General features: G+C 47.6%; 2 protein-coding genes and 2 non-coding genes across 4 annotated transcripts; 1 reads left to right on the forward strand and 3 right to left on the reverse strand.

Moving 5' to 3' along the window:
• Nucleotides 1-4,206: 4,206 nt before the first annotated feature.
• Ost4 (oligosaccharyltransferase complex subunit 4, non-catalytic) lies at nucleotides 4,207-5,363 on the forward strand. Its single transcript, XM_021635424.2, has 3 exons — nucleotides 4,207-4,213; nucleotides 4,326-4,463; nucleotides 5,107-5,363. The coding sequence occupies exon 2, from the start codon at nucleotides 4,327-4,329 to the stop codon at nucleotides 4,438-4,440; it is 114 nt and encodes a 37-aa protein (XP_021491099.1). The 5' UTR covers nucleotides 4,207-4,213; nucleotide 4,326; the 3' UTR covers nucleotides 4,441-4,463; nucleotides 5,107-5,363.
• Nucleotides 5,224-23,937, reverse strand: Agbl5 (AGBL carboxypeptidase 5). The gene is given in 18 exon segments (XM_060365076.1): nucleotides 5,224-5,494; nucleotides 5,632-5,744; nucleotides 6,116-6,249; nucleotides 6,993-7,105; nucleotides 8,338-8,493; nucleotides 16,044-16,258; nucleotides 16,807-17,009; nucleotides 17,508-17,643; nucleotides 17,948-18,117; nucleotides 18,565-19,021; nucleotides 19,424-19,602; nucleotides 20,042-20,219; nucleotides 20,970-21,133; nucleotides 21,410-21,581; nucleotides 21,792-22,054; nucleotides 22,615-22,829; nucleotides 23,046-23,428; nucleotides 23,658-23,937. Coding segments are annotated over 15 exon segments (2,619 nt in total). The 5' UTR covers nucleotides 22,004-22,054; nucleotides 22,615-22,829; nucleotides 23,046-23,428; nucleotides 23,658-23,937; the 3' UTR covers nucleotides 5,224-5,477.
• Nucleotides 23,569-23,641, reverse strand: Trnaa-agc (transfer RNA alanine (anticodon AGC)). Its single transcript has one exon. It is a non-coding gene; the product is annotated as a tRNA-Ala (tRNA).
• A 57-nt stretch (nucleotides 23,938-23,994) lies between the features above and the next one.
• Trnay-gua (transfer RNA tyrosine (anticodon GUA)) lies at nucleotides 23,995-24,083 on the reverse strand. Its single transcript is given in 2 exon segments — nucleotides 23,995-24,030; nucleotides 24,047-24,083. It is a non-coding gene; the product is annotated as a tRNA-Tyr (tRNA).
• Nucleotides 24,084-27,603: the final 3,520 nt, after the last annotated feature.

A 27,603-nucleotide genomic window follows, 5' to 3' on the forward strand; every position in this document is an offset into this window, starting at 1 on the left:
TGGCAATCCTCCTGCCTCAGCTTTTGAGTGCTGATATTATTATACTCAGCACCTGTTAGCTATTAATTGTCAGGAAGGAGCAGGGTAGAAGTCAAGAGAGGTAGATTATGGGCCAGTGAGAGAGAGGCTTCCTCACATGGTTGGTGAGGCCACCGGGAATCAGTAAGAACAATGAACCCAGAGGGAGGTTACAGGGCTTCAGTCTCAATTTCTGGAGCCTCTAACTTTGACTATATTCCATAGCCATCCCTGGGAATCTGTTTGCTCTTGAGGACCTCTTCCAAACTCTACATTGTAAAGCGATGCAGAGGAGCTGTGCTGGTGATCATGAGCATGGAAAGAAAGGAAAGGTTATGCCTGCTCAGTGACTGAAGAGAAAAGGGAACACCACAGAAAATTCCAGAGCTTGAGCTTGGAATGAGGAGGTTGGAAAGAGTAGGTCTAGAGGGAAGAAAGGCTATTTCGCTCTGAAGATACCAGGGAAAAAAAGAGAGTAACACATTCTAGTAGAGATAACGGTCTATTAAAAAGGTTAAAATATAGCTGCCACAGTGGCCCACACCTTTAATCCCAGCACTTGGGAGGCAGAGGCAGGCGGATCTCTGTGGGTTCGAGGCCAGTCTGGTCTACAAAGCGAGTCCTAGACAACCAAGTATACACAGAGAAACTTTGTCTCAAAAAAGCAAAAACAAAACAAAAGCATGCAGACCAGGCATCCTGGGAACAATTTACAGAGTGCTAATTGGAAGCCACACAAACACATGAGAATAAATGTCATCAACTCCTCTCTGTGACTCAGTGAACTGCTTCTGCTCCTGAGAGCCGTGGACCTAGAATGTGGCCTTGATGGCTAGAAGACATACTGAGTCAAGTCAAGGTGGTGACTAAACATCAGAAACTAAATGTCAGAACCGATAGAAAGAGCAGTATGATTGTTCTTCAGGGGTCTGGGGACTAGCACACAGGCAAACCTGAAGGAAGCGTCCACAGGTGGTCCTGATGTCAGGAGTCTGCCTGTAGAAGGTGGGAGCTTTGTCTCTGGGTCTTTGTATCAACTGTAGGCCCTGGCCCTGACAGAAACCAACCCATATCCCTTCCAGATTGCCGTGGTTGCCACTATGAGTTTTCTATTTTTCTTCTCCTCTCCCATCAGGGAGCCACTGATGACACTCAAAAAAAAAAAATTAGCCTAGCCATCTTGTTACTGTCCTGCTCTCTGGAGTTAGAAATTCTGTTGTACAGTTTAAATGTGTCAAGTAACCAAATGCTGGCTTTGAAAAGTAACTGCAGTAGGTTGCATTTCAGTTAACCTTCTAATTAGGAGCCAAGACCTAGGCTCTGACATGAATGTGTGTTTGTGAAAGCTCTACTCATTATTCATTGGCAATGAAAATTCCCATTGCTGGCCTCAGGGTGAGCAAGCAGGCTGCAAATGGCACCCAGGGTTGGATAGGCTGCAGGAGTGTTAGCGATGGTGGCAGTGGCATTGCTGTGGTAGTATTGGCAGGCAGCCACAAGTTTCCAAAGTGAGTGGCTGGAATTGCTCACAAGAAATGCTAAGTCCCTATAGTAAGACAGAGTCTATTTTATACTATCTGTAAGGTGGGGGATTTCCGATGACCTAGTGCCTGAGGGAAATCTTGACCATACTAGACATTAATTTATTCAGCTATCAGTGACTTAGCAAGGAGCTCAAGTTCCCAGAGCCAGGATAGCAGGGTGCTCCAGAAATAAGGAACATTTTATATCTAAGGCCTTCTGTTAAAGGACTAAATATTGGGAGGAAAAATGGGGAGTCATGTGAATTGGGCCTTGTATCATGGGCCTTGTATCATGCCAAAACAGATGGAAATTCAAGCTCATAAGGAAACCTAAGCCAAACTCCATGGCACTTTTTTTTTCTTGCTTTCTAGGCCTTTCTCCAGGTATAATATTTTAGGAGCTGACTACCCTGAGAAGCAGGGACCAGCCTCTCTCCTTTCCCAAGTCTATGGCCTTCTCACTCATAAACCTGATCCTAAACCTCATGTCCTGTCCTTGCTCAAACCAGTAATGCCAGCACTGGGAAGGCAAAGGCAGAAGAACCCCGAGTTTGACGCCAGCCTGGGCTGTGGAGTGAAAGCTTATTTAAGTCGCAGAAACAATAAAACGATCATATTAGGGATTAAGCTCTGTAAGTGCCTTCCTACTACTCTCCCCAAATTCTGGCAGGATGAGGTTTTGTCTGTCTCACTTCCCACACACTTTTCCGCCTGGGATTTTTAATCAAGCTTTGTCATTTCTCAGCTGAGTCTAGTTCAATCCTGAGACCAGTTTTTATTTTAGTTCCTTCAGGCACTAGGCCAAATGAGCCACTGAAGGCTGATAAAGACTCATTGACCTAGGCACAGGAAGGGAAAGGGAGGTGAAGGCCATTTCTGGGTAGTTCTAAAATAAATCTTTTCCTGTTTGTCCTTGACCTTTTGGACAAACTCCTGAGTCTACCTACTATAGGGGAGGGTCGGAAGAACAGGTGACATTGTCCTTAGCCAGCTGTGGGGCCTTGGTTAGGTTGCCTTCTGGGCCCATTTCCTTCTTTACCAATAAATAAATAAAATGACAATAGCATATCACGGAGGTGCATTTCAGTTGTGGCTTTCTAGGATACTATGAACATTGCTCAGCTGGTTTGAAAGCTGAAGCACTTTCCCAGGCTTTCATCATCTGCAACCTAGAAGTACAGTTTCTTTTAAAACTATAGTCTAATTTTGATTCAATTGCACACCTAAGTGCTTGGACTTGGATCTGCCCCAACTTTCCAGGAGACATGAAGCATAATAATGTGTAATCCTAAAATCTAGACATCCTTCTCTTGGGGGCGGAGCTGGGGACACACCAACTGACGGAGGAATGCCTAGGGAAAGCACGTCTGGGTTTTCACCCGTGTCATGTGGAGGGAACACAGGCCTGGGATTTCTAAATATGAAACTTCTGGGAAACAGTGGGTGGGGGCTAGGACAAGAAGTGGAAGAGGCGTGGAGAGCTATAAAGTAACTACTGAAGACAAGTATTGAATTTAGGAGCAAACTGGACACAAACTGCTAATTGTCTGAGACCGGAGAAACCAACATTGGAATAGCGCAAGCCCAGCTCACTGTGCACACAGGAGGCAATGTGGTCCCCTGTCCCAGCTGTTCCAGCCCTATAGCAGCTCCTGTAGAGTTTTCTTTGGCTCAGAGAAGCAGAGGCCTCCCCTGAGTCCCAGGGCCCCCCTCTACCGCAAAGCAACTGGCTTCCATTATCCCTGACAGCTCCAGAGCAATCGTCCAGCCCCCCGGCCCTGTCTGGCTCCACATCGTTCCCTTTTATGGTGAAGCTGAGGAGAAAGCAAGAAGGGGGGAACCAGTTTCTAGCTGGGTAGAGGGTTGTAGAGATTCAGGGTGCTGCTCCCCTCACCAGTGACCCTCAGATGTCTCCATGTCAATTGCAGCCAACTCTCTTCACCACAAACCCACGACCCCTTTGGGCTTGTCCCAGCCCTTCCTTTCCTAACCCCTCCTTCACATCCGGGGGGTGATTTCCCACTTGGCCGAGGTCCCACGTTTCGTTTTTGATAATGAGAGTGTCCACCCATTCCGACGCCCACCTCCAAGAGTGGGATGGAGGCAGGGAGCCGGCCTGAGCCTGGCACTGGTGAAGTAGTCACTATCCTCCTGTTTGGTAGGACGTGGTTTCAGAAAGACTAGCACCCGTGAAAGCACCAGCATCCTCAGTCCTGTCCCCATTCTGCTCCACGCCATCCCCACCGCCAACGAGCCTGGGAGGGGACCCGGAGGGCAGGACCCAAAGGAAGCACCTGGCTGGGTCGAGCAGGGAAGGGTGGGCAGCGTGTAGGAAAGTAGATTGGCGGCTACAGGTCAGGTCCAGGCTCCTGCCCTCCGCATCCTCGGCCTAGCCCACTCCTCCGCTCCAGGGAGGCTACTCGGCCCCCGCCGCGCCAGCTGCAGCCAGCTGCAGCCAGCTGCGCACTCCCAGCCCCTGCCCCGCCCGCCCCCCGCGGCTGGGCGGCTCCCCGAGGCTCCGCCCAAGACCCGTGTGCGCGCGCGCGCCGAAGGAGCAGACGAGACAGCGGGGTAGAGAAGCCGGAAGTGCCTCGTTCCTCTGCTGGCGCTGCGTAGTTCCGGCTCCTGAAGCTTGTGCGGCGGTAGCGTCGGAGTCGAGGGGAGCTGCTCAGGTGAGAGGCTCGCAGGCGAGTCCGGTGGAGGCTGCACCGCGGTGACGAGGCTCTGCCCTGGTGAGGGCAAGGAGCGCGGGAAGTGAGGCTCAGACCTTCCCCTTGTCCGCAGGATGATCACGGACGTGCAGCTCGCCATCTTCGCCAACATGCTGGGCGTGTCGCTTTTCTTGCTCGTGGTTCTCTACCACTACGTGGCAGTCAACAATCCCAAGAAGCAGGAATGAAAGTGGCGCTCTTTCTGCCCCAGGTAACGTTCGGGGCAGGAGCGTCCAGGCCCTGGAGAGCTGAGTGGTGAGGCTGCGCCAGGGCCTGCAGGCTTAGGAACTTCAGGTTAGGAAGTATAGCTCGAGCTAAGCTTGATATCAAGTCCAGAACCGGGCCCCTTTTTTCCGCACTGTGTATAGTGCCTTGAAATATTCTCCTGTTTTTCCTACTAGAATGAGAATGGGTTTCTGGAGCCTCCTCAGTCTCCATTTTGAGGTTCTCAGTAGACAGAGACCCAAGTTATAGGGATGGTTAAAAGGAGGTGCTGACGCCAGTGAAAACAAAAGCAGTAACTGTGCCATCCAAGTATGTGGGATCAGGCCTTTAATAGCCCCACTTTCCCATGGAGCCTGAGGCGTTATCTAGGTAGATTTGGAGAAGGAGCATGGTAGTGAAAAACGTAGAACTATTTCCAGGTTTTGAGTCCAAGGACGTTGTTTTATGAGTTAACTACAGATACAAACCAGAGAGAAAAAAGGGAGGGGCACAGTCTGGAAACCAACCTCGCTTAAAAAATGTAAAGGGAAACGGGCTAGATGGGGGTTGGCTCCTGAAGGATCTCCCCCTCCCCCCTCCAGGAAAGCTGCAGCATCTTCCTTACTTCGGGTCTTTCCCCTTTTTTCTAGGGTTCCAGGACATAGTCTGAGGCAAGATGAAGGGTGTGAGGGACCTTCACACTTCACTTCATCTCTCCTACCCATCACAGCATACAAAGCAACTACACCTGGATTTTTCCAAACAACTTTTATTTCCTCAAAGTCTTCCTTAATCCTATGGAACAAGAAGCTGCCACTGAATAGGGCCCAGTATAGGGGCTACTTTCTCTTCTACTCCCTCCCCCCAATACAAAAATATAGATTTTTTTTTTTTTGTGGTCCCAAAATCTTGTGCTGTGAAGGGAGGGAATGGGGTGGCGGGTTCCTGTTTTGTTCTGTCTCAGGGTGATGTTCTGCAAGGCCTCAGACACTGTGGCCGATATTCCAAGCAGCTATGGTGGTCACATGGTAGCAGCAGCTAGAAGACAGGACTAACATATCATTCACTGTGTTCCCTTCACCTTAGGGCTGTATCGTGGGCACGAAGGTAAAGGCATTATCAGACCCTGGGAGAAGGAGTGAGTGGTGGAGATTTAGGGACAAAACAAACCTCACATTGGTTCAAGGGCCCCCTGCTGTAACAAATCCAGGATGGGGAGTCAGACAGAGTACAGGAAATAGAAAAGGCAGGGGCAGAGCGGGGCCGTGGGGGGCCAGCCTGAGGCAGCCTGCAACAGAGAAGAGAGAGGAAATCAGGGTTGTGGAAACAACCCTTTTCTGGTCTGTTAGCCAGGGGCTGGGAGATGAAAAGGGAAATGTGAAGATGGGTAGGGACAAGCAGATTTATTACTTACTGCACAGAAGTCGGACACTAGAACCAGCTAGCTAGTGCCTAGGCCTTAAGAGCCTAACTAGAAGGTACCTTTGAAGTGAAGACTGAGGTCATAGAATAAAAATCAGGGACTAGATTCTTAATCAAAGTGCATTTAGTCTTTGGGATCAATGAGAAAGCAAGAAAAATTATCCTGAGTGGTAGAAATGGGGGTGAAGAAATAGTAGACATGAGGGGTAGAATGAAGGACTGGACTCTGGTGCTCACCCTGGTACAGCAGAGCGGGGTCCCGGCTCCAGCTCACTGCTCCCTCTGGTCTGGGGGATAGGGGATGTGGGGCTTGAAGAGCCTCTCATCCCTCTGCGAGTCGGCGGTGAGCTCCGGCCCAACCTGGGCCTAGCCTGTGTGGATAGGGGTAGGCTTAAGAAGTTGGGTTCTTCCACAAGGCTTTTCTGCTTTTAGAGTTTCCTTGCATAAGCAGTCGACAGGTGCTAGAGCCCTGGGTTCCTGGGCACTACCTAGCTGAGAGGATAGGACAGGATGGCAGCTGTAGAACTCCCACATCACTCATCTAAGGGTAGCTTCCTCAGGTAGACCGTGGCTAAGGGTGGCACAATGAAAAAGGATGGTAGGGACTGGCAGAGATCCCTCAGCTTTCTCAGCCTCCGCCCCTGCCAGAGCAGCTTAAGCTTCACCCGTCCAGTCAGCTTCTGCCTCTACCCAACTATGGTCAAACTAGGAAGGGGAGCTTGTTTGAGTTGGAGGTGATGGTAAGGTTGTTACTAGAAGCAGTAACCAGATGTGTTACCTGGGGAATCCGGGACCCCTCTTGGCGGAAACTCTCCTCTGGCAGGTCTGGTCAGAAAGAGAGGAGAAGCTAAGGACGGGTAGGAAAGCCAAAGCTAGCAGGCTGTGGTTGGGGTGCATCTGGCAGGGACAATGGAGTCTGAAAGCAAGCAGGATACCTGGCCAATTGGGACTGGGTAGATTAACACACAGGTACCACAGCAGCTCTGACAGGCTGGTGATAAAAGGCTATACAGTAGGACTAAACATCTTCCCCCTGTCCACCCCTCAGTGTTAGAATAGTGTCTTGCTGGGTTCTGCTAAGGCTAAGGACATGAAAGGACACCCAAAATTTTACCTGCAAACGAGTTCTAATGCAGGGGATCCGAGCACCAGCCCCTAGCAGACTTTTCCCAATCACCATGACAGCCTCTGGCTTGTCCCCTGAAGATGAGAATGAGCAGCTGTTCCCTAGAGAACAGAGGAAACTTATCATCAAGGTAAGGCTAGAAGAGAAAGTGACTTCATTTAAATCAAGTTTCTTGACCTTGTCTTCTTTATGGTACTGGGGATTAAACCTAAGATTTCATGCTAAACCAGTGCTTAGTATTTAACTGCTGAACTATAAGGGCAACCCTTTATCCTCAGCACCACGGAAGAACTGCTGGTACAGGCATTTACTGTTGGAGTGGTTTGTGCATGGTAAGATTTTAGCAGCATTCCTATCTCAAACTACTGTGTGCTGTTTCCTCCCTAGGTCCTTTTCCTTTGTAATAACCAAATGTTCCTTGGGTGGCAAAATTGCTTCTGAAGGGTTCTAATCTGAACCAAGGATTGAAGCTGCAACTTTTGGTGCAAATAAAACCCTAAAGTTTAATAATTCAATTTGTAAACCTTAGAGCTCACACCGTCATGTTTAGGTATTTAGAAATAGAGTCAGTTGGGCCTAGTGGCCATGCCTTTGATTCCAGCATTCTAGAGGCAGAAGCAGGCAGATCTCAACTTCAAGGCCAACTGGTCTACATAATGAGTTCCAGGATAGCCAGGGCTACACAGACCTTAGCTCAAAAGGAGAAAAGAAAAAGCCCATTCTGTACAACTGATTAAAAATGGATAGGTTGGTACAGTATATGTTAAAAGAAAAAGCCCATTCTGTACAACTGATTAAAAATGGATAGGTTGGTACAGTATATGTTGCACTCAGTCATAGAAAACAATCCTGCCAGGAATGGTGCTCAGTGGGTTAGAGGTCAGCCTGGTCTACAAAGAGTTCAGGACAGCAAGGACTACAAAAGAGACCCTGTCTTCAAAACAAAACAAAAAACCAAAACACTGGGTCTGTAACATAAAAGAGTAGATGACTTTTAAGTTTAGTGTAGCATATAGGATGCCATTTACAATAATGTTAACTGAAAAGTTCGAGAACTTGGGTAAGCAGCACTTTGCAGGTAGAAAAATCCTCAGGTCTTGAACTATAAAAGTGGGGACCAGATAGTATATAGCAGGTCCTGCACAGAGTGATCAATGTTCAATAAATGTCAGCTGTCACTTTACAGACTTATTTCACTGGATTCCAGCATTCTGTACAAAGGCACATGTGTTAGGAGTATGAGGTACTGGGAGAATAGCTTGCACCTGGTCTGTGTATGTATATCAGGTCAAGAAAGAAGTCCAGGTTGGCTTCTGGGGCAGCGCGTACAGACCTGATAAGCTGAGTGAATTAGGCAGGAGGCAGGAGCCTAGGTTTCGTGAGGAGGCTGGGGCAGAACTAGCAAGAGTTGGGGATGGGGTCAGGCTGCTTGTGTTAGGGCGATGGTTCAGTGGCTGCTGCTTCCGTCTTCTCTCTGCACACCGCGACTCTGTGTGGAAAGGACACAAGTAGGTAAAAGATCAAATAAATGAGACACTGTAAGATAGCCTTTACTGATCTTCCCTTGGTGAGGCGTGGGCAGAAGATGCCTGCTTTCAAGTTTGTCAACAAACCAGCTACCTATCCTGTTCTGAAACAACTGGGAGACGAGTGGAAGAATATCTAATATCTACTCTAGTCATCCAGATCTTAGCCAGCTCTTATCCTACCAGTTTATTTTGGTAAAAAGTTACTGAACTTGGCTTCTTAAACACAGCTTTGCTGGGCTTTTCTCTTAGCACCAACTGCTTCTCTTGTCACTGATCTTCCTGCCACCTAAGGACCAGTGTTCCCAGCCATTTAGCCTTGGCCTCTTAAATCTCTCTCAGGCCCTTTTATCCCAAAATGTATTCTGTCAGACATTTCTACCTGCTAAGTCCCTGATTATCAAGCCAAATCTCATTGTTTTCTCTCCAGTCCTTTCCTTTTCCCTGTTAGAAAACTTTAATTTTTCTCTTTCTCTATTGCATTTAGTAAAATCTAATGGTTGTAGGTGTGCAGTGGAATCCTACTCTCATGCCATCACTAGTGTCTAGATACAGGTCTTTTCACTCGTTTTCCTTTCTCTCTTAGCTTGATGAATTTTTTTTTAATTTTACATATATGAGTGCTCTATCTACATGTACACCTGCATGCCACAAGGGGACATCAGATCCCAGTATAGATGGTTGTGAGCAACCATGTGGTTACTGGGAATCAAACTCAGGACCTCTCAAAGAGCAGACAGCACTCTTAACTGCTGAGCCATCTCTCCAGCCCCCATATTTTGTTTTTTTTAAATCACTCATCCTTTACATAGGTGCCACCAAGTTATCCTAAAATAAAGGCCTGGTTTTTCAAAATAACTGTGGTTTGGGAAAGGGAGAAACAGAACTTATTTGCAGAAAGATCCTCACTATGTAGTCTAGACTTTCCTCACTATATAAGCTAGGCTAGAGCTGAACTCTTAGTCTTTCCGTCACGCCCTGCAAAGTACCTGGATTGTATGCATGCACCACTGCATGTGGCTAGCTTGTGAAGGTTTTTAAAAGATAAACGTCTACTCAGCCTTCCGCATCGTACATTCAGAGTCCTGTCTGCTGTATTGCCTTTGAAATTTTTTTCTCTTTTTAGGGAGTACTTTGATTATCCTCCATGTTTCATCTTAAATGTCAGCTCCCTGTAAATGTTACCTTGGCCATTTACAGGCAGAACTGGTTTTCAGAGCACCACTGACTTTTTTTTTTAACGTGGCTAGTAGTTGTTTATGGATCAGTTACCTCTTAAAGTTTAAGGGCATACTTAATCTTTATGGGTAGTAATCTGATGTACTCTTTTGGCTGGAACTTGACTATAGCAAGTTCTGAAGGCTGGGATCCCAGGTAGGTAGATGGTAAATGGATGGGATAGGGGACTTGCATGTTCAGCAGCTTTTAGCAGGTGCCAGATGCTCTTGAATCATCATTGAACCAAATAAAATGGCCGTGCCAGTATTCTAGACGTCCTCTAATGCAAATTACATGCTGTGAAAAGCCTCTAACTTTGGAAGTCAGTGACAGTAACTTTATCCTGTCTATACTTGGTTTTAGCAGGCAGTGCCAGGCACATGCCTGTAATCCCAACATGCAGAATTTGTGGCAGGGGGATCACAAGTTCTAGGCCAGTCTGTGCTTCATAATAAGGCCCTATTTCAAAGAGTATTTCTGAAATCTCTTAAGTTCAAGTTACCTATAGTGACTCTTACAATGAATGGATGATCCTAGGGTGGAAATCCTCTGGCTATGTCACACTGCACTGAGTACCAATTAGAGTCCAAGGTACCTGGCCCAAGAGTACAAAACAACCAGTCCCTATGGGGCTAATGAGAGTTAGTAAGAAATGCTGGGATGATAACAGAAGTCAGTGAAACTTGTGGCCACATCAACCTGAAACATTTGACTCCATCAGTGACTCGGTGATAGACTCAAGTGTATAGACCTGGTGATTCTGACTAAAATATGGATATAACAATCATGTCCCTTAGGGCTGAATGTGCACCGTTAATCCCAGAGGTGGGCAGATTTCTATGTTACACTAGTTCACACCAGTCTAATCTATACAGCAAATTCTAGACTAGCCAGGGTTATAGAGTGAGTTCCTGTCAAAAAAAAATTAAAGCATGTTCTTCAGCACAGAAGGCAGAAGTAATAGGGTTTGCAGATGATCAGAATCTATACACAGACAAGCTGAAATAGTGATGTGCTGAACTTTCACCTTACCCTAAGGAAGGAAGTAATGAATAAACAAAGTGACTGGAGTATGGTAATGCATGCGTTGTAATCCCAGCGCTCTGCAGGTGGAGGCAGGAAAAAGGAATTCAAGGCCAGTTGTCTACAAAGTAAGTTTGAGCCCAACTCCAGCTCTATGAGTTTCTGTCACATTAAGAAAAAAAAACAAAAACAAAACAAAAAAAAACAATTAAAGCCTTTGGGGCATATGTAGGTTCTAGTAATAAATGGAGTGCCAATTGTCACTCTAGAAAATAATGATGAAAACCAGGTAGGAGATAAAGAGGAAAAAAAGTCAATACAAGTATAGGAGTAGATCCCGAGAAAGATAGCAAGGTTAAAGCTTAGGAATCTCAATCCCTAATCAAATTGGTATGAAACATATAAGGTATTAAAGGTGGTATAATTCAATTACTAAGACCTGTCCGGCCTTCCTGTCAGTAAAGACACATTTCTGGCTCACTTTTGTGTTTTGACTTTTGACTCCTATTAATCCAGGCCTTACTTACTCAATTCCTGTTGAGAGGATAAAAGGAGCCCCAATTCTGTATTTAGTTTTGAGTTACAGACAACAGCTTAATGTTGAGTGCAGGGTAATATGATCAGCTCTGCTTCCACAACTGGTAAAATGGCATTTTATAGTAACAAGCTGGGACTGGTAGGCTAGGGCTGGAGCCATGGTCTGGTAAGTTGAGCTGGCTGCCCTCACCTGGAATGTGTTAGGGTGCATGTTGTAAGGCCTTGGAATTTAAGGCCTCAAAGTTGGAAGTATTAGTCTATTGCTTTATACCTAGACTCTACATTTCTCCAAACATCTTTGGGACATCTCTCCATGTAGAACCCTAGATCTTATTGAATCCTTGGAATGCTCACACAGCTGGTTCTTATAACCCTATGAGAATTAGAAAGATAGATAAGCATTAATTTGACTCTGAACCAAACTTTTCATTCAACACATAGTTAAGTTTTTGCTGAACACTAAAGTGCTACATATTAGTATTGGGGGGAATTTCCTGACACTGGCTTGCAGTTCAAAGAATAAAAGTGGCAATGGTGATAAAGACAGCAAGTTCTATTGACTCACTCCAGAGGAACTGCCGCTGTTAGCTGGATATTAGCTACTCTACCAAAAGCTGCCTGTTGACTGACCCAAGGCATTGACAAGACCAGAAAAGACTCGTAGTGATAGACGGTTCAAGTGTGAGAGCTGGGAGTCAGATGAGAGGGTGCTGGTGACAGGCTGACAGTCAAAGGCTCCCACCTTTATACTTCAGTGCCTCATCTTTCACGTCAGTATTTGGCTGGACAGGCTGAAGGGTCAAGACTGAAATCATGCAAGTGAGATCCCCGGAATGCAAAACTGAAGGAGGCTACTGCATGATCATGAAGTTGTGTGTGCTGGGCCTCACCTACCTATGCATGATGCACAGGAGAGACTGCCTTGTCACCTGTCTCCCTTTAGCTATTTATCTCTGCTTTTGCAGTGCCTTGCATGCCTCTGACTTCTCGCTTCTGTACTGTTTTCCAGTGACCTCTTCTTCCCCTGCAGCCACAGTAACTCTACTGGTGTTTCTGAGACAGTAGGCTGGAACTGTGCTACAGATCTGGGAAGGTAGGTAGAGCATATTTTGCAGCTGCGAAGAGTCAGGTAGGCTCTGGCCCTAAAGTCAGGTACTGGGAATTAGGACTTACTCAGACTTTTTTGGCCTCCTGTGCTAGAAGCTTTCCTGTTTGTCTAAAGTTGGTGATTCATTGGCCTTCTACAGCACCATCTCCCAGTTCTAGATGGAACCTTTCAGATCAGTTACCTCTCTGTCTTAAGCTGCTGGCTAAGCTGCCCAGATCCTTTTTTGAGAAAACTCCCTGGAACCTCCAATCTCATGTTTGATCTAGCCAATAAGACCAATAAAATGTATAATTAAATATGATATATACAGTAATTGAAATTTTTTAAGGGGAGTGGGTGGGCAGATAGGTCTCATGTAGTCCAAGCTGGTCTCAAACTCAGTATGTAGTTAAGGGGTGACCTTGTCTTCATCTCCCAAGTGTTAGAATTACAGGTATGCACCACCACACCTGACATCAAAATTTTATAAATTCACAAATCAAAAATAACAAAATTATCAAATCACCACAATCCAAATTTGGAGGCTGGAAAGTATAGCTCATTTACAGATAAAATTTCTGAGACCCGAGATCATGTGGGTGTGTTTGTTTGTTTTTTCCCAGCCTTGAAAACAGGCCAGCCAGGGTAGCTGAGTGAACATATACCATGCCTGAAAAGCTGAGTTCAATTTCTAGACCCACATGGAAGAAAGAGAAAAATAACTCCCATCATTTGCTCTCTGACCTCCACACAGGTGCCAAGGCATGTGCCCATCCCCATAACATATGTGCACTCACAACAAATAAATGTAAATAAACCATTTCTCTTGCTATGGTAGAGGCCAAAGAGCCAGACGTGTGGCAACAAATGTCACAAAGCACATGGGAAGACAGATCACACAGGACAAACAAGTTTTCTTCAGATTTGACTCAAGATGCCCTGTCCAGATAGATGTTAGTCTCCATTGCAGCTCTATCTAAATCAGAACCAGTCTTCCTTCCTGGGGGTCTTAAAAGTACCATGCCAGTAAATGCCCAGGGGAACACTGTTAAGATTCCTAGGACCCCACTTTTTAACTCTGTACAGTATCTATTTTAATAAACCTTTCATCTTGGCCCTTGACTCTAAAGCCATAGTTTTCTGATTTGTGTAAGAATGCATGTAAGCTGTTTTTCTGTTCCAAGCTCATTCCCCTGAGGAAACAGTGCCTTCTCACTTGGCTTTACTGGCACTTCTATATTGGGTCTTAGATCTCCAACCCCTCCACTTGCCCTTTCTATGGTTCTACCTACAAAGCATCTTCATAGGTAACCTAAGGAGCCTAGGCATGTTTGAAATAGCTTTTCACTTTTTTTCCCCCAACTGAATCTTAATGTCAACGCAACTTTCCTCCAGTACACAGATTTGAAGTCTTAGTTCATCTGCCTTTTACCATTATTGGATCCTGATGCTTCTGTTCTAATACTTAAGACTTGTTTCCTCTGCAGACCTTGGTACAAGTTCTGGTTAGTGCATCTGTAAACGACTGCAAGCCTCCCATCTTCCTGTCCGGATGTATGGTGCAGTCTTTTCTCCCCCCTTTTTGGAAGCGTACAGTTGCTGCCATACACCTCATTCACCTCAGCATCCTTGTTCTGTTGTCCACCCAACAACTGTGTTTCTCATCATGGCTGTCATTTCTCATTTCTGAAACATTTTTTATCAAGCCACATACTATTTGTTCTTCAGAGCGATTTCTCAGCTGAGCATGCTTTGTTTAATTATTCATGACCTACCACAGTAGCTCCCCAAATGCCTTGGATGTTTGTAATGTGCACGTACTTTTTATGTTGTATTTATTATCTTGTTTCCTCTGTTAAGCTTCAAGTCAATCAACCAAGAATTACTTAGTACTCTGGCGCATATTATCCATTAGTTCTCTGAGGAAATAACAGATAAAGAATACATAGCCCCCCCCCCCAGGATTTCAATGCAAAATTCTTTATCAAAAAGTGGGAATGGAGAATGTCAATTAAATACTGACTAAAAACTGCCTACAGCTGGGAATGGTAGCACTTGGGAAGTTGAAGCAAGAGGATCAATCCTAAGCTCAAAGCCAATCTATGCTATAGAACAAGACCTTGGCTCAAAAACAAAAATCTGCCTTGAATCTTTTAGGAATGATCTAGAGAAAGCTCTTTGTGGGCAAGGACAGAGAATTTACAATGCTGATGAAGACATTATGAGCTATGACCTAGGAAAGGCTGACAAAAGAAAAACAAAATAAACAAAAAGAAAAATTCCATCCAGATTTAGCCAATCTATACTGGAGCCTGAAACACAAGCTGGGCTAACTTGCGCTTGTGGAATAAACCACTCTTCACTATCTTCACCCACCATGAGAGGAAGCCTAGATTGGCCTTCATCCCGTTATTCTGCTTTGGCCTACCAAGGTAGGTACATGCCACCACACCCAGCTGGATGAGCCATTCCTAAAACAGTCTTTTAAGTTTTCTCATCAGAAAGATGGAAATACAGTCTATCCCACAGGACCTGGTCAGATAAGTGAAGCTATCTTATTCATTATTAAAGCTACCTAAATAGGAAGCATTATTGTTACTAATTTAATATTTTAAAGCACAGTGCATTTAAGTATTTATTCCCAAATTTAGACAGAATCTCAAAGTGGGTTTGGAATATAAACAGAACCAGTTTTCATATCAGAAACAGCAACAGCCTAATTCGTTGAAGCTGGACTTCTGCTGCAGCTTCTCTAACTAACAGATTCACAGACACTGACCCAGTGCACATCAGGGCCATTCCAAAAGCCAGCTTGCAAAATGAAAAGCAGAAAACGCTCAAGAAATGGGGACAGCTGGAGGCCCAACAAAGCTTGTAAGCTTACAAAGCTCCAGCTTACAAGTCTCCATTTTTGACAACACATTGAAGACATCCACAGTACTGATCTGTGGTATGTATGTCCAGAACAATACCCCACCACAGTCCAGCTCCTGCCAGCTTTCTCCTCCCTGCCCCCACCCCCACCGCTTACAAGCCCATGTTTTGGTCATAAACTTCTGATCCAGAATCTCTTATCGCGTCAGACCTAAGGGTACTTACTAATGCCTAGTTGAGCAATTGGGCACTGCTGGGATGGGGAGGCTGCTGGTTTACAAACCTAGAATAGGAGCTGGTTCAGTTCTGTTTTTCTTTGGAGGAACTGGAATCTTGATACTGCTATCATGAAGGCAGGAAGTTTCAGCCCACAGAGGCGGTGAATAGTGTTCTTCATTCTACAGTGCTACAGTTTAAATTCTAAAGACATTTCCTCCAACTGCCAACAAGAAGACACTGTGATATTGTCCTTGATGTGGAAGTTCCATGTCCGTGTTTGGCACTGCTTTAGCTAGTGTTTTGTCCTTGGAAATGTCCCTGGCTCCTAGCATGTGCTCAAACTACAATCCCCCAGACTTCTTCCTAGGGTCGGCCATACACAGTATTGCTCTGAAGTCATGCCGCAGGGAACAACAAGGTCGCAGGAGAGGCTGCAGAGTCTTCTGCTACAGGCTAGTTTTATTGATTCACCCCTTGTATGTCTTCAAGCTCTTTTCCCCCAGCAATGCCCCAAACAACCAAACACCTGCTGCAGGGGCTCCCAGACTGGCTTACCTCTGACAGGGCCCAGCACCCGATGGCTGACCTTTTGGGTGCTGGAACTCAGACCTGGCAGTCCTGCAGGCCGACTGCCATGAAAAGGAAAGCTGGGAGAGTTCTTCATCTGTGGAGAATTTTGTTGGCTGCTGCCACTACCACCACCACTCGTGCCAGTGCTAAAACTTCGATTCCGGCTCAAGGCATTTTCAGAACAGGAAGTGGGCAATCCACTGCAAAGAAGCAGATGCCAGTTAAAACCCTGGGCCTGGGAAGAAGTGTCCTTGGGTTTTCCTCAGAATATGACAACTGAAATCCCCTTCTGGGGTATAAAAGGGCCTAGGAACCCATTCCTAGGAAGAAAAGAAGGAATGCATAGCCATGAATGAGGCTCTAAGTTGGGGCATACCAGTTAATCTTGGAAGATCATCCTCAGTAGCTAAACTTCATAAAGAATTTCTCCCTTATTTTGTTGGTGCTGGCTCTAGAACCCCCTGCACTTAGTCATTCCGAACTTTTGGAGTCAGGCCTGCCACACCCTCACCACAAAGACAGTGGGTTTGTGCACTGCTCTAGATCTAGGAGTCCCTTGGCCTGATTTTCAGCTCTCTTAGATGTAGCACCACTAGGTGGAAAGAAAAAGGATTCCATTCTCAAAAACTGAGGTAATCTTAGCAGTTTTCATTTACCCAAAAGCACTCCCTGGGTGGCATTTCCCCGGAACCCCTGCCCCTAGAGCCCGCCTGCCTCCCTGCACTCTCTTCCCTGCTGCTGCTCTTACTTGTTACTTTTGGGAGGAGTTCGAGAGCCTCTCTTCTTGTTCACGCCCACATTCACATTACTGCTCACACCTCTGTTGTTGCGCACATACTTCAGCATCCATGCCCGAAGGTTAGTCAGGCTGCTGTGTTCTGACAGCACAATTCGGGGCCATGGGTTACATTCTGCCATATCCAGAGCTGCGATGGCCATAGCTCAGCCCACCTGTGGGGAATTCAGTTTGGTTCAGTATCTTTGTCCTCCAATCTGCTGTTTGGGGGTGTGGTACACACAACAACAGAAAAGAGGTTAAACCAACAGGGAGTACCCTACATTTTGTGCCTAGATTCTTTATCTTAAACATATTTACAGCTTGCTATTCTGGGCAGGGGCTGCTGTACTTCTGGCTGACACCATGAGTGACTTTCTCGGAGGAGTTTATATTGTTTACAACCTGCAGTTCTGCTTCTATTGTACACATCAAGATAATGGTGCTTTTGAATAAACCTATGAAGGAGATCAGCTCAGACCAGGTGATTTACTTAGATGTACCAGGGTAATGTCTGTAGTGGTGGGTCAGAAATCATGTCTGTGTTCTTGCCTATTGCTGTGAAAATTAGCTGAAGAAAATGAGTACAACCCTGAAGTGGACCTTAGGGTTGGGCATCAACTCTTCCCAGATTTTGGGGCTCCCCCTTTCCCACTTACTCTATGGATTCATACCTGCTCAAATAGTTCCACAGTGTATCTGGAGGGGAAAGCTGGTGGGGGAGGAGGGCTGGCTCGCCCATTGTCATGACAGGCAGCAGGAATGCTGTTTACTGAGCGTCCAGTGTTGTAGTTGCATTCAAGTGTGTAGCTAAGACACAGAGACCTATATCAGTGTGTTGTCTGAACAGGACAGAACACTGACGGACACTGTAGATGGTTTAAGAACGTAATCACTGAAACAAGGCCAACAGAAAATGCTAGTAATTTCCCAGTAATAACTGACCATGGGCCCAGAAGTCCTCCAGAAGTAAGACTCCCAGATTAATGCCAACCTTGCTAACTGAAGCTCTCTTTTGAGAAGACTCAGGTGGTTCCAGCCCCTCAAACACCCTGGAATAATTATCTTTTTCCTTAAAGAACTTATTTTCTCAACTATGCCAGTTTCCTCCAACCTGTGGATTATCCCTGAGGCTTTGTAGATGGCAACACGGCCGCTTCCCTCTTTGGACTGGCCATCTCTACGGTCTCGGGCATACATGTTCTTCTCTGAGAAATTGCAGCCCTGGAAGTCAAAGTGGGCTGAATTCAAGGAGATGAGCTTTGGATATAGCATGTTTTCCACCTGTTTGGGGGAGGAAAAGGAAACTCAGAAGATGACAGAAAGAAAGGACAAAGGCAAAGAAAATCAGGCAGATAGCCACGTGACTCTGCAGCATATACCATCAGCAGTAATCAATGTTTCTTCAAGTCTCACTGTTGAGCATTAGTTCTTTTAAGCTCTTAGATTTCCCCTCCAAATTTCCCTTCTGTTCTGGTTCTCAAAGCTCTGTGGAAGACTGGGAGGCTGGCAGCTTGCTTTTCACTCAGAGGTCATGGTAAAATGGCTACGATGCCCCTGCGCATCTCTCTGCCCTCTCTCTGCCCTCTCTCTCTGTCCTTTGACGCTTGTACAGAGGTAGTGTGCCCAGGCTTCCTGCTCCTCCAGAAGGCTACCCTCCCACCCTGTTTGTAAATAACCCTTATCTCCCAACCTGTAACACTTACTGCCACACAGTATCCCAAGTCCTACCTGGGTGCTCTCATCACTAAAGCTGTTTCCATACATGAAGCAGCCCCTTTTGGAGGCATGTCCATGCAAGTCAACATAGTAAGCAACACCACTCTCTTTGGGGGGAATGGTATCAGGGGCTGGCTCCTCAGGCTCAGGAGACTGTTGTGGTACAATCCACACGGGGTCACTCTTCTCATCTGCTGGCTCCGTCTCAGTCCAGGTCTCAGAGTTTTCCTCGTCAGGTGACTGCCCAAGGTGAGCTTCATTGTGGAGATTGTTGGCTTTCTCGAGGTCAGAAAGAGGAGTTTCAGGAGGGAGATGAAGACTGGGCTGCTGGTTAGAGGGATTCCTGGCGCTGAGCCGGGAGTGCACATGATGGTAGAGAAGCACGGCTTTCGCACCATAGATGGCTGGGTGCAGGAGAGCATCAGGCTTCAGGTACTGACGGTTCAGATTCACTCCACGTGAGTCTGTGCTGTAGGAAGACAGGACTGAACAGGCTCTAGAGGTCTGGGCAGCAAAGGGGACACCAGAGTAGGTGAAAAGAAGACTGGAAGACTTGTAAAGTGAAAGGCTTAAATTATGCTGGGAAAGAAAGGAGGACATGGCCCTTCCTTGACTTACTGTCACCCTATCATAGAAATCCAAGGAAAATTCCTTCTACTCAAGTAAGTCTTTCCTGTTGCTCCCACCTAGGGTGCGTTTACATGCAATCTCATACCGTTCAGCTCACTGGAAGATTAGGGGGGCTTGCTCATGTTAGGGTACAAGAGAACTAGAAAAAAAAAAAAGAGTCAGAATGCTGGCTGACTTTCACAGAGAAGCAGGACATGAGAGAGACTGGGGCAAATGCAGGAAGGCTATTTAGGCTGCTTACCGGTAGTGGCCCCTGACCACACCATCAGGGTTTAACATGGGAATCAACTTAAAGACAAACAGTCGGCGTAGAGTTTGCGCCCGGGGGTCATCAGGTCGGAGGATGAAGTCCAAAAAGCCATTGAACACAAAGCTAGATGGAGTCTCTCCAGGGTGCACCCTGCTGCTTAAGAAGAATATCTGAGGTGGAGAAGAAAGCAGACATGAGGTCAGTGATGCTATAGTTCTACTCTGACATATATGTGGGCAAGGGTGGTTGAGGCAGAAAGAGCCTTAAGACTTCTGTCTGTTTGCCAGAGGCAGAGGACTGTAATCCTCTGTCATGGACTACAAGCTAAGTTGAGTCCAAAATGTGTCAAGGTGAAGCTTTAAGCTCTCCACAGTGTCTGGTGGATAAGGCTAGAGTACTATTTTATTTACATCTATGTCAGTGTGCCTGTGTATGGATGCCTGTGGAGGCTAGAAAAAGCTGTTATCACCTGGAACATGAATTACAGGGAACTACACAAAGTGTGAGTGCTGGGAACCAAACGTGGACCGTTTGTAAGAGGATCAAGTACTCTTAGAACTGCGCCATCTCTTCCACCTAAGAGGACCACTTTTATTTCTCCCCACTTACCCTTTTGCCTGTGAAATGGAATGGTCGGGGAGTGTTAAGATCAGGAAATAGCTGCTCTAGACGGGGCTCCCGTTCTTCTCGAAGCCCATGGCAGGAAGTGATTGTTAGTAGATCTACCCGAAGTCCATCCAGAGAATAGCAGAGAAGCTCCCGGTGGTAATAAATGCTATCCACAGGACTATAAGGATAAAATCACTAGTCAGGAGTCCCTAAAGCTCTAGCAAGAGCGTGCAGCATCGCCAGCTCAGGGCTTATGTTAGCTGGTCTCATAACTTTTGGGGCCTCATAGTGCTTTGAACTGGTGAGGCTAAGGATATGTTCGGACTTGCACTGCCAGATGCAGAATGCAGGACTGAAGTGTTCAGCTTGTGCACACGAATGTGTGCATGCATTCATACATGCACATGAACCCACACATGTACATGCCATGACATGTGGAAGTCAGACAGCAACTTGGAGAAGTTGGGTCTATCCTTCTGGCATGTCAGTTCTGGGGATGAATTCATATCATCAGGTTGGCAGCAAGCAGCCATCTGGCTGTCACTCCTCCACCCCTTTTATTTAAGGGTGGACTTTTTGTTTGCATTCCTAGTTTGTGGACCATCAGGATAGATTAATTCGTATATACAGAGAGTTGTTCTCAGTAGAGGAAGATGAGGAAGTTATGCTGATTAACCACAGTACTGGCTAAATTCTAGATAACTCATGGCAACTGGAGTAGGCACGTGAGCTGGGCAGGTGGAGAAGGGAGTGTAGGTGGTGATGTGATGATTACGGTTAAGTAGGAACACCTTTTAAAAAATGCTACATTCCACACAGGGAAAAGACTGATGAAGTTCTGGCCAGTAGGTCTTAGGACAAATGCTAGAAGCAGCAGAGGTACTGTAGGATCCAACACAGTGTAGCAGGGGTAAGAAGGGGTCAGCACCTGTTATGGACAGAGTGATTCTCTGCAAAGCGCTGGTCTAGCTGGTTTAGTAAATCCTGGCAGTCACTGTAGGAGAAAGGGTAGCAGAAGGCGAAGAAGGTGGTGGCTCCCCGGCCCTCTACGAAACGGTGAACAAAGGACAGCACAAATTGTGTCTCTGTCATCTAGGGAACAGAGGAGGAAGAGGGAAATGTCATTTGTATCAGAATTGCGGACAGCAGGAACTGACGCTGTGCCTTTCTCAACTCCCCTCCCTCTGATACTTTCCTTATGATAACCAGCTTCTTCAGGCTTGCTGAAGCAGGGGCTCATCTTGGACCCCAGCTAGGGGTGGAAGAAAGAACACACTAAAATGTAGGGGTTCCACCTGCCTGGTACTCGCTCTCAGGAACTTGTTTCATCTACTTGTACCCAGTCCCTCCTCCTAATGAAGAACTTACCTCAAAGGTGGGCCGGTCTCTAATGCGTTCCCAGCGCGGCCGGGAAGGCAGTGTCCGCACAAAGGGGGCCATGCCCTGAGAATATAGTTTGCTTTGCTTGTTCATGTTCATAATGTTGATCTTGATAAGCTTTCCTGGAGCTCCTCCCCGGACACTGAAGTAGAACCATGATCTGAGAGCCAAAAGAGAGACCAACTGTTAGATTCGGGAGGTTAGAGAGATGCGTGGGGAAAGCTGAATCAAGTCCAAACAACAAAAGGCAAGGAGGAAAGGGAGGCGGTGTTGGGAAAGATACTATGCTGGTGTGTCCAAAGTCAAAGGACTGCCTACGGTACGCATCTGGGCACTCAGACATTCCCATCCACCCTCGCAGTCCTCATACCTGTTCCCATTCTCAAACTCTGTTTCAGCACAGTCTGGCCGGGTCCAAACGTTGAACTCGTAGTCAGGAGAAGAAACACTACTAGCGGGGGCTGACGTCCCCCCTCCTACTCCTTCTCCATCACTAGGCACAGTTTCCACCTTTTCCACATGGGCTAGGTTCCCTGAATCAAACCGAGAACTGAACAGCAATCCCCCACAGCGCAGCTCCATGGTGGGGCTGGGAAAGCATCCTCTCCCCACACAGGCCCTGAGAGCTGAAAGCTGGGATAGGGAGGAGGGGGAAGAAAATGAAACAGTGTTTTGGTTACTCTATGAAGCAAAACACTCCTTTTTCTCAGAAAACATGGAAGTAGACTTTGGGCAAGATCAAGAGAAACTAGAACATTGTCCCTGAACACCCAAGGGTTATTAGTGATCTAAAGAAGACCCCATTTTACAACACAGCTGCTCCCAAATCAGATGCTCAATGGCTTCCTTAGCTGACTTGGGAAATGCTACATTCTCAAGCCTTTCAACAACCCAAAGAGCAGAGACTAGAGGTCAGAAGACTGCCGCAGACTCTATGAGGGAGGCGACATTGAAGTTTTTTTCTAGATTGGTTTTGTGCTGTGCAGCCCAGAGCAGGAAGATCCAAGTTCCTAAGTGTAAAGGGCAGCTTCCTTTCTCTACCCTTTGTCTTCGCAAGCACTAACTAGAATTATGCTGTTGTTCCTCTGAGACTTTGAAGAGCTGTTTCTGCTGTTGCCACCCCTTTCCTCTACTACACCTATTAGGAAAACTAGAAAAAGGTGGCCTGTGCCAGGTCAAAGCCACTTGCTCACCTGCCCTGAACCTCAGTTCCAATTAGGCTCTGTTTCCATCCTCCCGCCCTGTAGACACTTGGAGGCAGTGCAAAAGCTACCCTCGAAGGTGTGGGTAACGGGCGTCCTAAGCACCCTTAGGAAGGCTGGGCCAGTAGAATCCCGCTGGGAAGAAGCAGGCAGCTGCTCGATTCGCGAGGACCCTCGCACTGACTGGCAGGGTGGGGTTTGGAGGCCTGGGAGGGGTCGAGACAAATACACAGGAGGATGGGAAGGGCGGTCCTAGGGGTCAGAGGTGAGGCCACAGGGGCAGAGGTGGTCCACCGGAGGCGGGGTCGGCCGGCCGGGCCGGGGGGCGGGGTGGCATTCGAGAGGGGCTCGGGCGCAGCGGGCTGGAGAAGGGGGCGGGGCCGGCCGGCCGGCGGGGCCGCAGTCCGCGCAGAGCCCCTCACCTCTGCTCCCGCTCACCGCTGCTCCCGCTCCCTCTCCCGCTAGCGAGGCGGCCCTCGGGCCCCGGCACCCAGGCCCTTCACCCAGGACCCACACAAAACCACAGAGCCACGGTGCCGGGACCCCGCTCTGCCAGGAAACAAGAAGTCTCTTGCCTATTGGCCGCAGCAGCAGCTGGCTACTCGCCCAGTAAAGCGCACTGCCATTGGTCGGCGCGCAGGGTTCCGCGCACGTTGGCAGGTACTTGTGCGGGGGCCGTTTGGGGGCTTCCCGCGGGCCAGCGCCGTCCGCCGCCGCGGCGCTCTTCTCCGTAGGCGGTTAACCGCCCGCCTCGGGCGGGAAGGACAAAGCGAGGGGGCCTACGGACGCACACGCCGAGGCTCACCTGCGGAAAACAAGAGACCCTGTGAGGCGGATCCCTGCCTCCTGCGCCCCTCGCCCTGCGGGGTAACCACGCGCCCGAACCAGAGCAGGGAACTGACAGCGCCCGGTGCTAAGGAGGCCGACGCGGCGTGCAAAAAGGAGTGGAGGATGCGGGCATCGATCCCGCTACCTCTCGCATGCTAAGCGAGCGCTCTACCATTTGAGCTAATCCCCCAGCCGTGGCTGCTCACCTTCCTTCGTCTTTACATGGTTTTCTGGGCGGTCCATAGGGCAGGAGGGTTCTATGTAGTTCAGAGGAGCTGTACCATCGGGTGGAACCCCCAGCAAGGCCTGGAGACAGAGCCCGGTAACAGACACGTAAGCAGTAAGGACTTTTCCTGAAGGACCTGTCGCCGTGTCTTTACACCTAATGCGCGAACAAGCCGCATTGTACTTAGCTGCCTACGTCTCCCACCCCAGGTCAGCACTAGTCCGGCAAGCGGACGGGCCCTATTTTCAGCAAGCATTTCTCCCGGCAAGAGGAAGTTGAGCCAGGGGGAAGCTAAAAAAAAAAAATTACAGACGAAGTCCTTCGAGCCGGAATCGAACCAGCGACCTAAGGATTGCCGAGTCTGACCAACTACAGTCCTCCGCTCTACCAACTGAGCTATCGAAGGCCCCGCTGGCGGCGAGCGCTGCCGTTTTCCCTCTAAAGCTCACTGTGTTTTTTTCCCCCTAACGTGTATTTCTCAGCAAGCCGAGGGAGCCCGGGCTGAAGAGAGGAGCCAGGGACGCCGCGAGCCGGCCGGGGCTGAGCCGAGGCAGCCTTCCTCCCGGTCTGCAGACCCTGGTCTCGGTCCTGCGGTCGCGCTGGCCACCTCTGCCCCCGCAGGTCTCCTTCGGGCTCTGGCGTGGCGCAAGTGAAGAGCCGCTCGGACGGCGCGAAGGCGGTCAGCCAGCCAAAGCGCCGGGTCCGTTCACCAAGGCCCGCGCCGAAGGAAACGAGCCGGTGAGCGATCGGGCCCGGGCCCCGGCCAGCGAGCCTGCGGTGCCCAGCGCCCGTCGTCCCCGTCCGGGAAGGTCTGCGTCCCACCGGGCCCCGCTGGCAACCAAGTGTCCTCCCTGGGGTGAGGGGTGACCTCTCGGCCGACCCCGCGGCTGCTCGGTACCGGCTAACGTACTTGTTGCTCTTCCTCACAGGGTCAGCCCACTGATGGCTCACCGAGAGCGACCGGGTTTTTTTTAACTCAACACGCAGGCCCTCTGTGCAGCTGGCTCTGTCTGGCGGAGTGGGTGTGTGTGTGTTGAGGTGCGTCTCGGTGTGTTCAGTCGACGGCTAAACCCGCCGAGAGCTAGAGAGCTGAGGACTAGATCTTGGTACTGTTTCTACGGCCCATCGCCAGTCTTATATTAATGTGAGTGGAAACGTTCGTCCTTTCCCACTTGCCGAATGGACGTAATAAGGGGGAGGGAGGAAGGGAGAGGGAGGGAAGAGGGAGAAGGAAGAAAAGAGAAGAAGGAGGAGGGGAAAGAGGGAGAGAGAGAGAGAGAGAGAGAGAGAATGGAGAGAGATTCCGTGAACAGGAGCAGAAGGTCGAGCGGGCGGGATGTGGCAGTGCCAGGATTCATCTGCTTCAGCTAGAAAGCCGGTTGGAAAAGCGCCCTCGCTGAAAGGCCTACGCTTTAAAATATTACAAAGCGTCTGTGTAGTTATTTACACTGCGGGCGGGGCCCCAAGTCCCGATGTGGGTGCCCGGAGACCTGACCTCCCCAGCTGCAGTTCTGAAACACCCAGCCAGGTGGAGAGATGGTGTGAAACCTTGCTTTGACGTCACTCCGCTGGGAAAAAATATATGCCACCACCGTGACTGAACCCCAGCTGTGGATAGTTTTCAGGGCATGCGCTTAGCATTTAAAATGCACTAAACTAATTGAATTAAAATGCTTAATTCAGTAAATTGAGCATTTTAATTCATATTTCTCTTTTTGTCCTCTCCCCTTCACTATCACAACATCCCCCACCCCGGTATCTGTCTCTCCCGCTCCCCTCTCTTCCTCCTTCCCATGCTATATTTGTGAAGTCTTTAAAACTTATTTGAGGTTCACATACCATACTTATCTATTTGTTTCTCAAGCCTAAAGCACCAAGTATTCCCAAAGGGATCTTCCACCTAAGTACTAACCAGGCGCTTCGCTTAGATCAGAGAAATTCAGGGTACGCGATTGAGTGGCATTTAGTACAATCACAGTGCTGTGCAAATGGCCCCTCTCCACTAGAGAATTTTTTTGTAGTTTATTTATTTATTCACTTTATATTCCAATCGTATGCCCCTCCCTTCTCTCCTCCCAGTCCCACCCACCCTCCTCCTTCCTCTTATCCCCCCTCCCCTCCCACTCAGAAAAGGGGAGCTCCTCCTACTAACCCACCCCAGCACATCAAGCTGCATCAAGACCTCTACGATGGTGGCCCGGCAAGGCAGCCCCGCCACGCCACGGGGAAGTGATGGGATAGCAGGCAACAGAGTCCACGTCAGAGACAGTCCCTGCTCCCTTTACTTAGGGGAACCACCTCAAGGCCAAGCATATGTGTGTATATATATATGGTGGTGGGGAGTTGTTTTTGTTTTAACGTTCCGGCTCGAGCCTGGGACTAATCTGGCCTCCAAACTCGAAGAAATTCTCCTGCTTCTGCAGCCAGAATGCTGGGATAAAAGCGTGCATCATCACATCTGACGAAAACTTTTTTTTGTAAGTCATTAGGAAGAACATCCATTACCCTTCAATTTATCACTCCTGGCATCACTTCCTTTCTTTCCTTGGCAACCACTCACTAACTGATTTCCGGTCTCTGCTGTCTTTTCGTCTAGGAATGTATCTAGGAATGGGATTATAATATTACATATTTAATTTTTTTTAGAAATGACCAAGCTAACACCAAAGCTGAAACATTTAAAAAAGTTTTATTAGCATATATGAATAAATATGTATTCCACTGACATTTTTATAATCTATTTTGTTCCCATTCATCCCTTACTACCTCTCCTGCTGCTCCTTCCTCTTCCCAAGCAGCCCCTGCCTTCCTTACGTCTTTTGTATGCGTCACACAGTGAGTTAAAGCATGAATTAGGGGTGGGTGCAACCTTTTTGATTCCCATTAGAAGGGTACATGGAGTCCAGTTTCTCCACAGCCTTGTAAACATTTGCTTTCCATATTCTAGCCAGTACTTCAATAAATTGAACTCGGTTAATCAATAGCATTTCCTAATGTCATCAAAGACACTTTGAAATTATTGGTTGAATATCTTTTGATCTTACCATTATTTATTCATCTTGTTATTGGACAGTTATTGGTTATTATTAATAATTGATTTATCTTTTAGTTAAACAGTGGTTATTCCTAAACCAGCTGTCACAACACAGAGACTAGGATGTATTTAGTTAACCTAGAGCACAATGCTGGGCAATGATTACTCCCTTCTAAACCTCCAAGCCCGCATAATTTCCTACCATTCAAATTTTACCCATTGTACATTTTAATCATATCTTAGGTCCAGTTCATCTCTCCCTTCTGGTACCAAGTCCTCTCCTGCCCATCTCTGCTCCCACTCACTTCTTTCTCCTCCCCTCTAGACCAGGATGTCCCACCCTATTCTCTCTATTGCTCAGCATTGGCTGGTCGTTTTATGGAAATTACAGAGAACAAATGGTGGCAAGTTTACACAAACTTGAGATAGGTAATGCAATGTCTGGATTGAAACCAGATAGTGGGGTAGAGAAATCAGCATTTGAATAAACAAGGGTAAACTGTACACTTTCCATAAAAACATTATACCAACAGACAGTTTTAAAATTTTATTTTTGTTTTATGTGCATTGGTGTTTTGCCTGCATGTACGTCTGTGTGAGGATGTCAGCTCTTGGAGTCCCAAACAGTTGTAAGCTGCCATGTGGGTGCTGGGAGTGGAACCAAGGTTCTCTGGAAGAGCAGTCAGCACTCTTAATTTCTGAGCCATCCCTCATCTAGCCTGTTATATAGACAGTTTATATTTAAAACTTCAGTACAAATACTATTATTATTATTCGGGTTTTGGTGGGGTTTATTATTGTTCTGAGACAAGACATGTATCAGAGGCTGACCCAAGTGCTAGCAATCACAGACCTGGACCACCATCCTTGCCTCTGCATGTCTATGTTTGTG

Source organism: Meriones unguiculatus, chromosome 1 (genome assembly GCF_030254825.1).
Source record: "Meriones unguiculatus strain TT.TT164.6M chromosome 1, Bangor_MerUng_6.1, whole genome shotgun sequence".
In the NCBI taxonomy this organism is placed as follows: Eukaryota; Metazoa; Chordata; class Mammalia; order Rodentia; family Muridae; genus Meriones; species Meriones unguiculatus.

Coding starts and splice junctions, on each gene's coding strand:
- Ost4 (XM_021635424.2), top strand. CDS start 4,327: ATGATCACGGACGTGCAGCTCGCCATCTTCGCCAACATGCTGGGCGTG.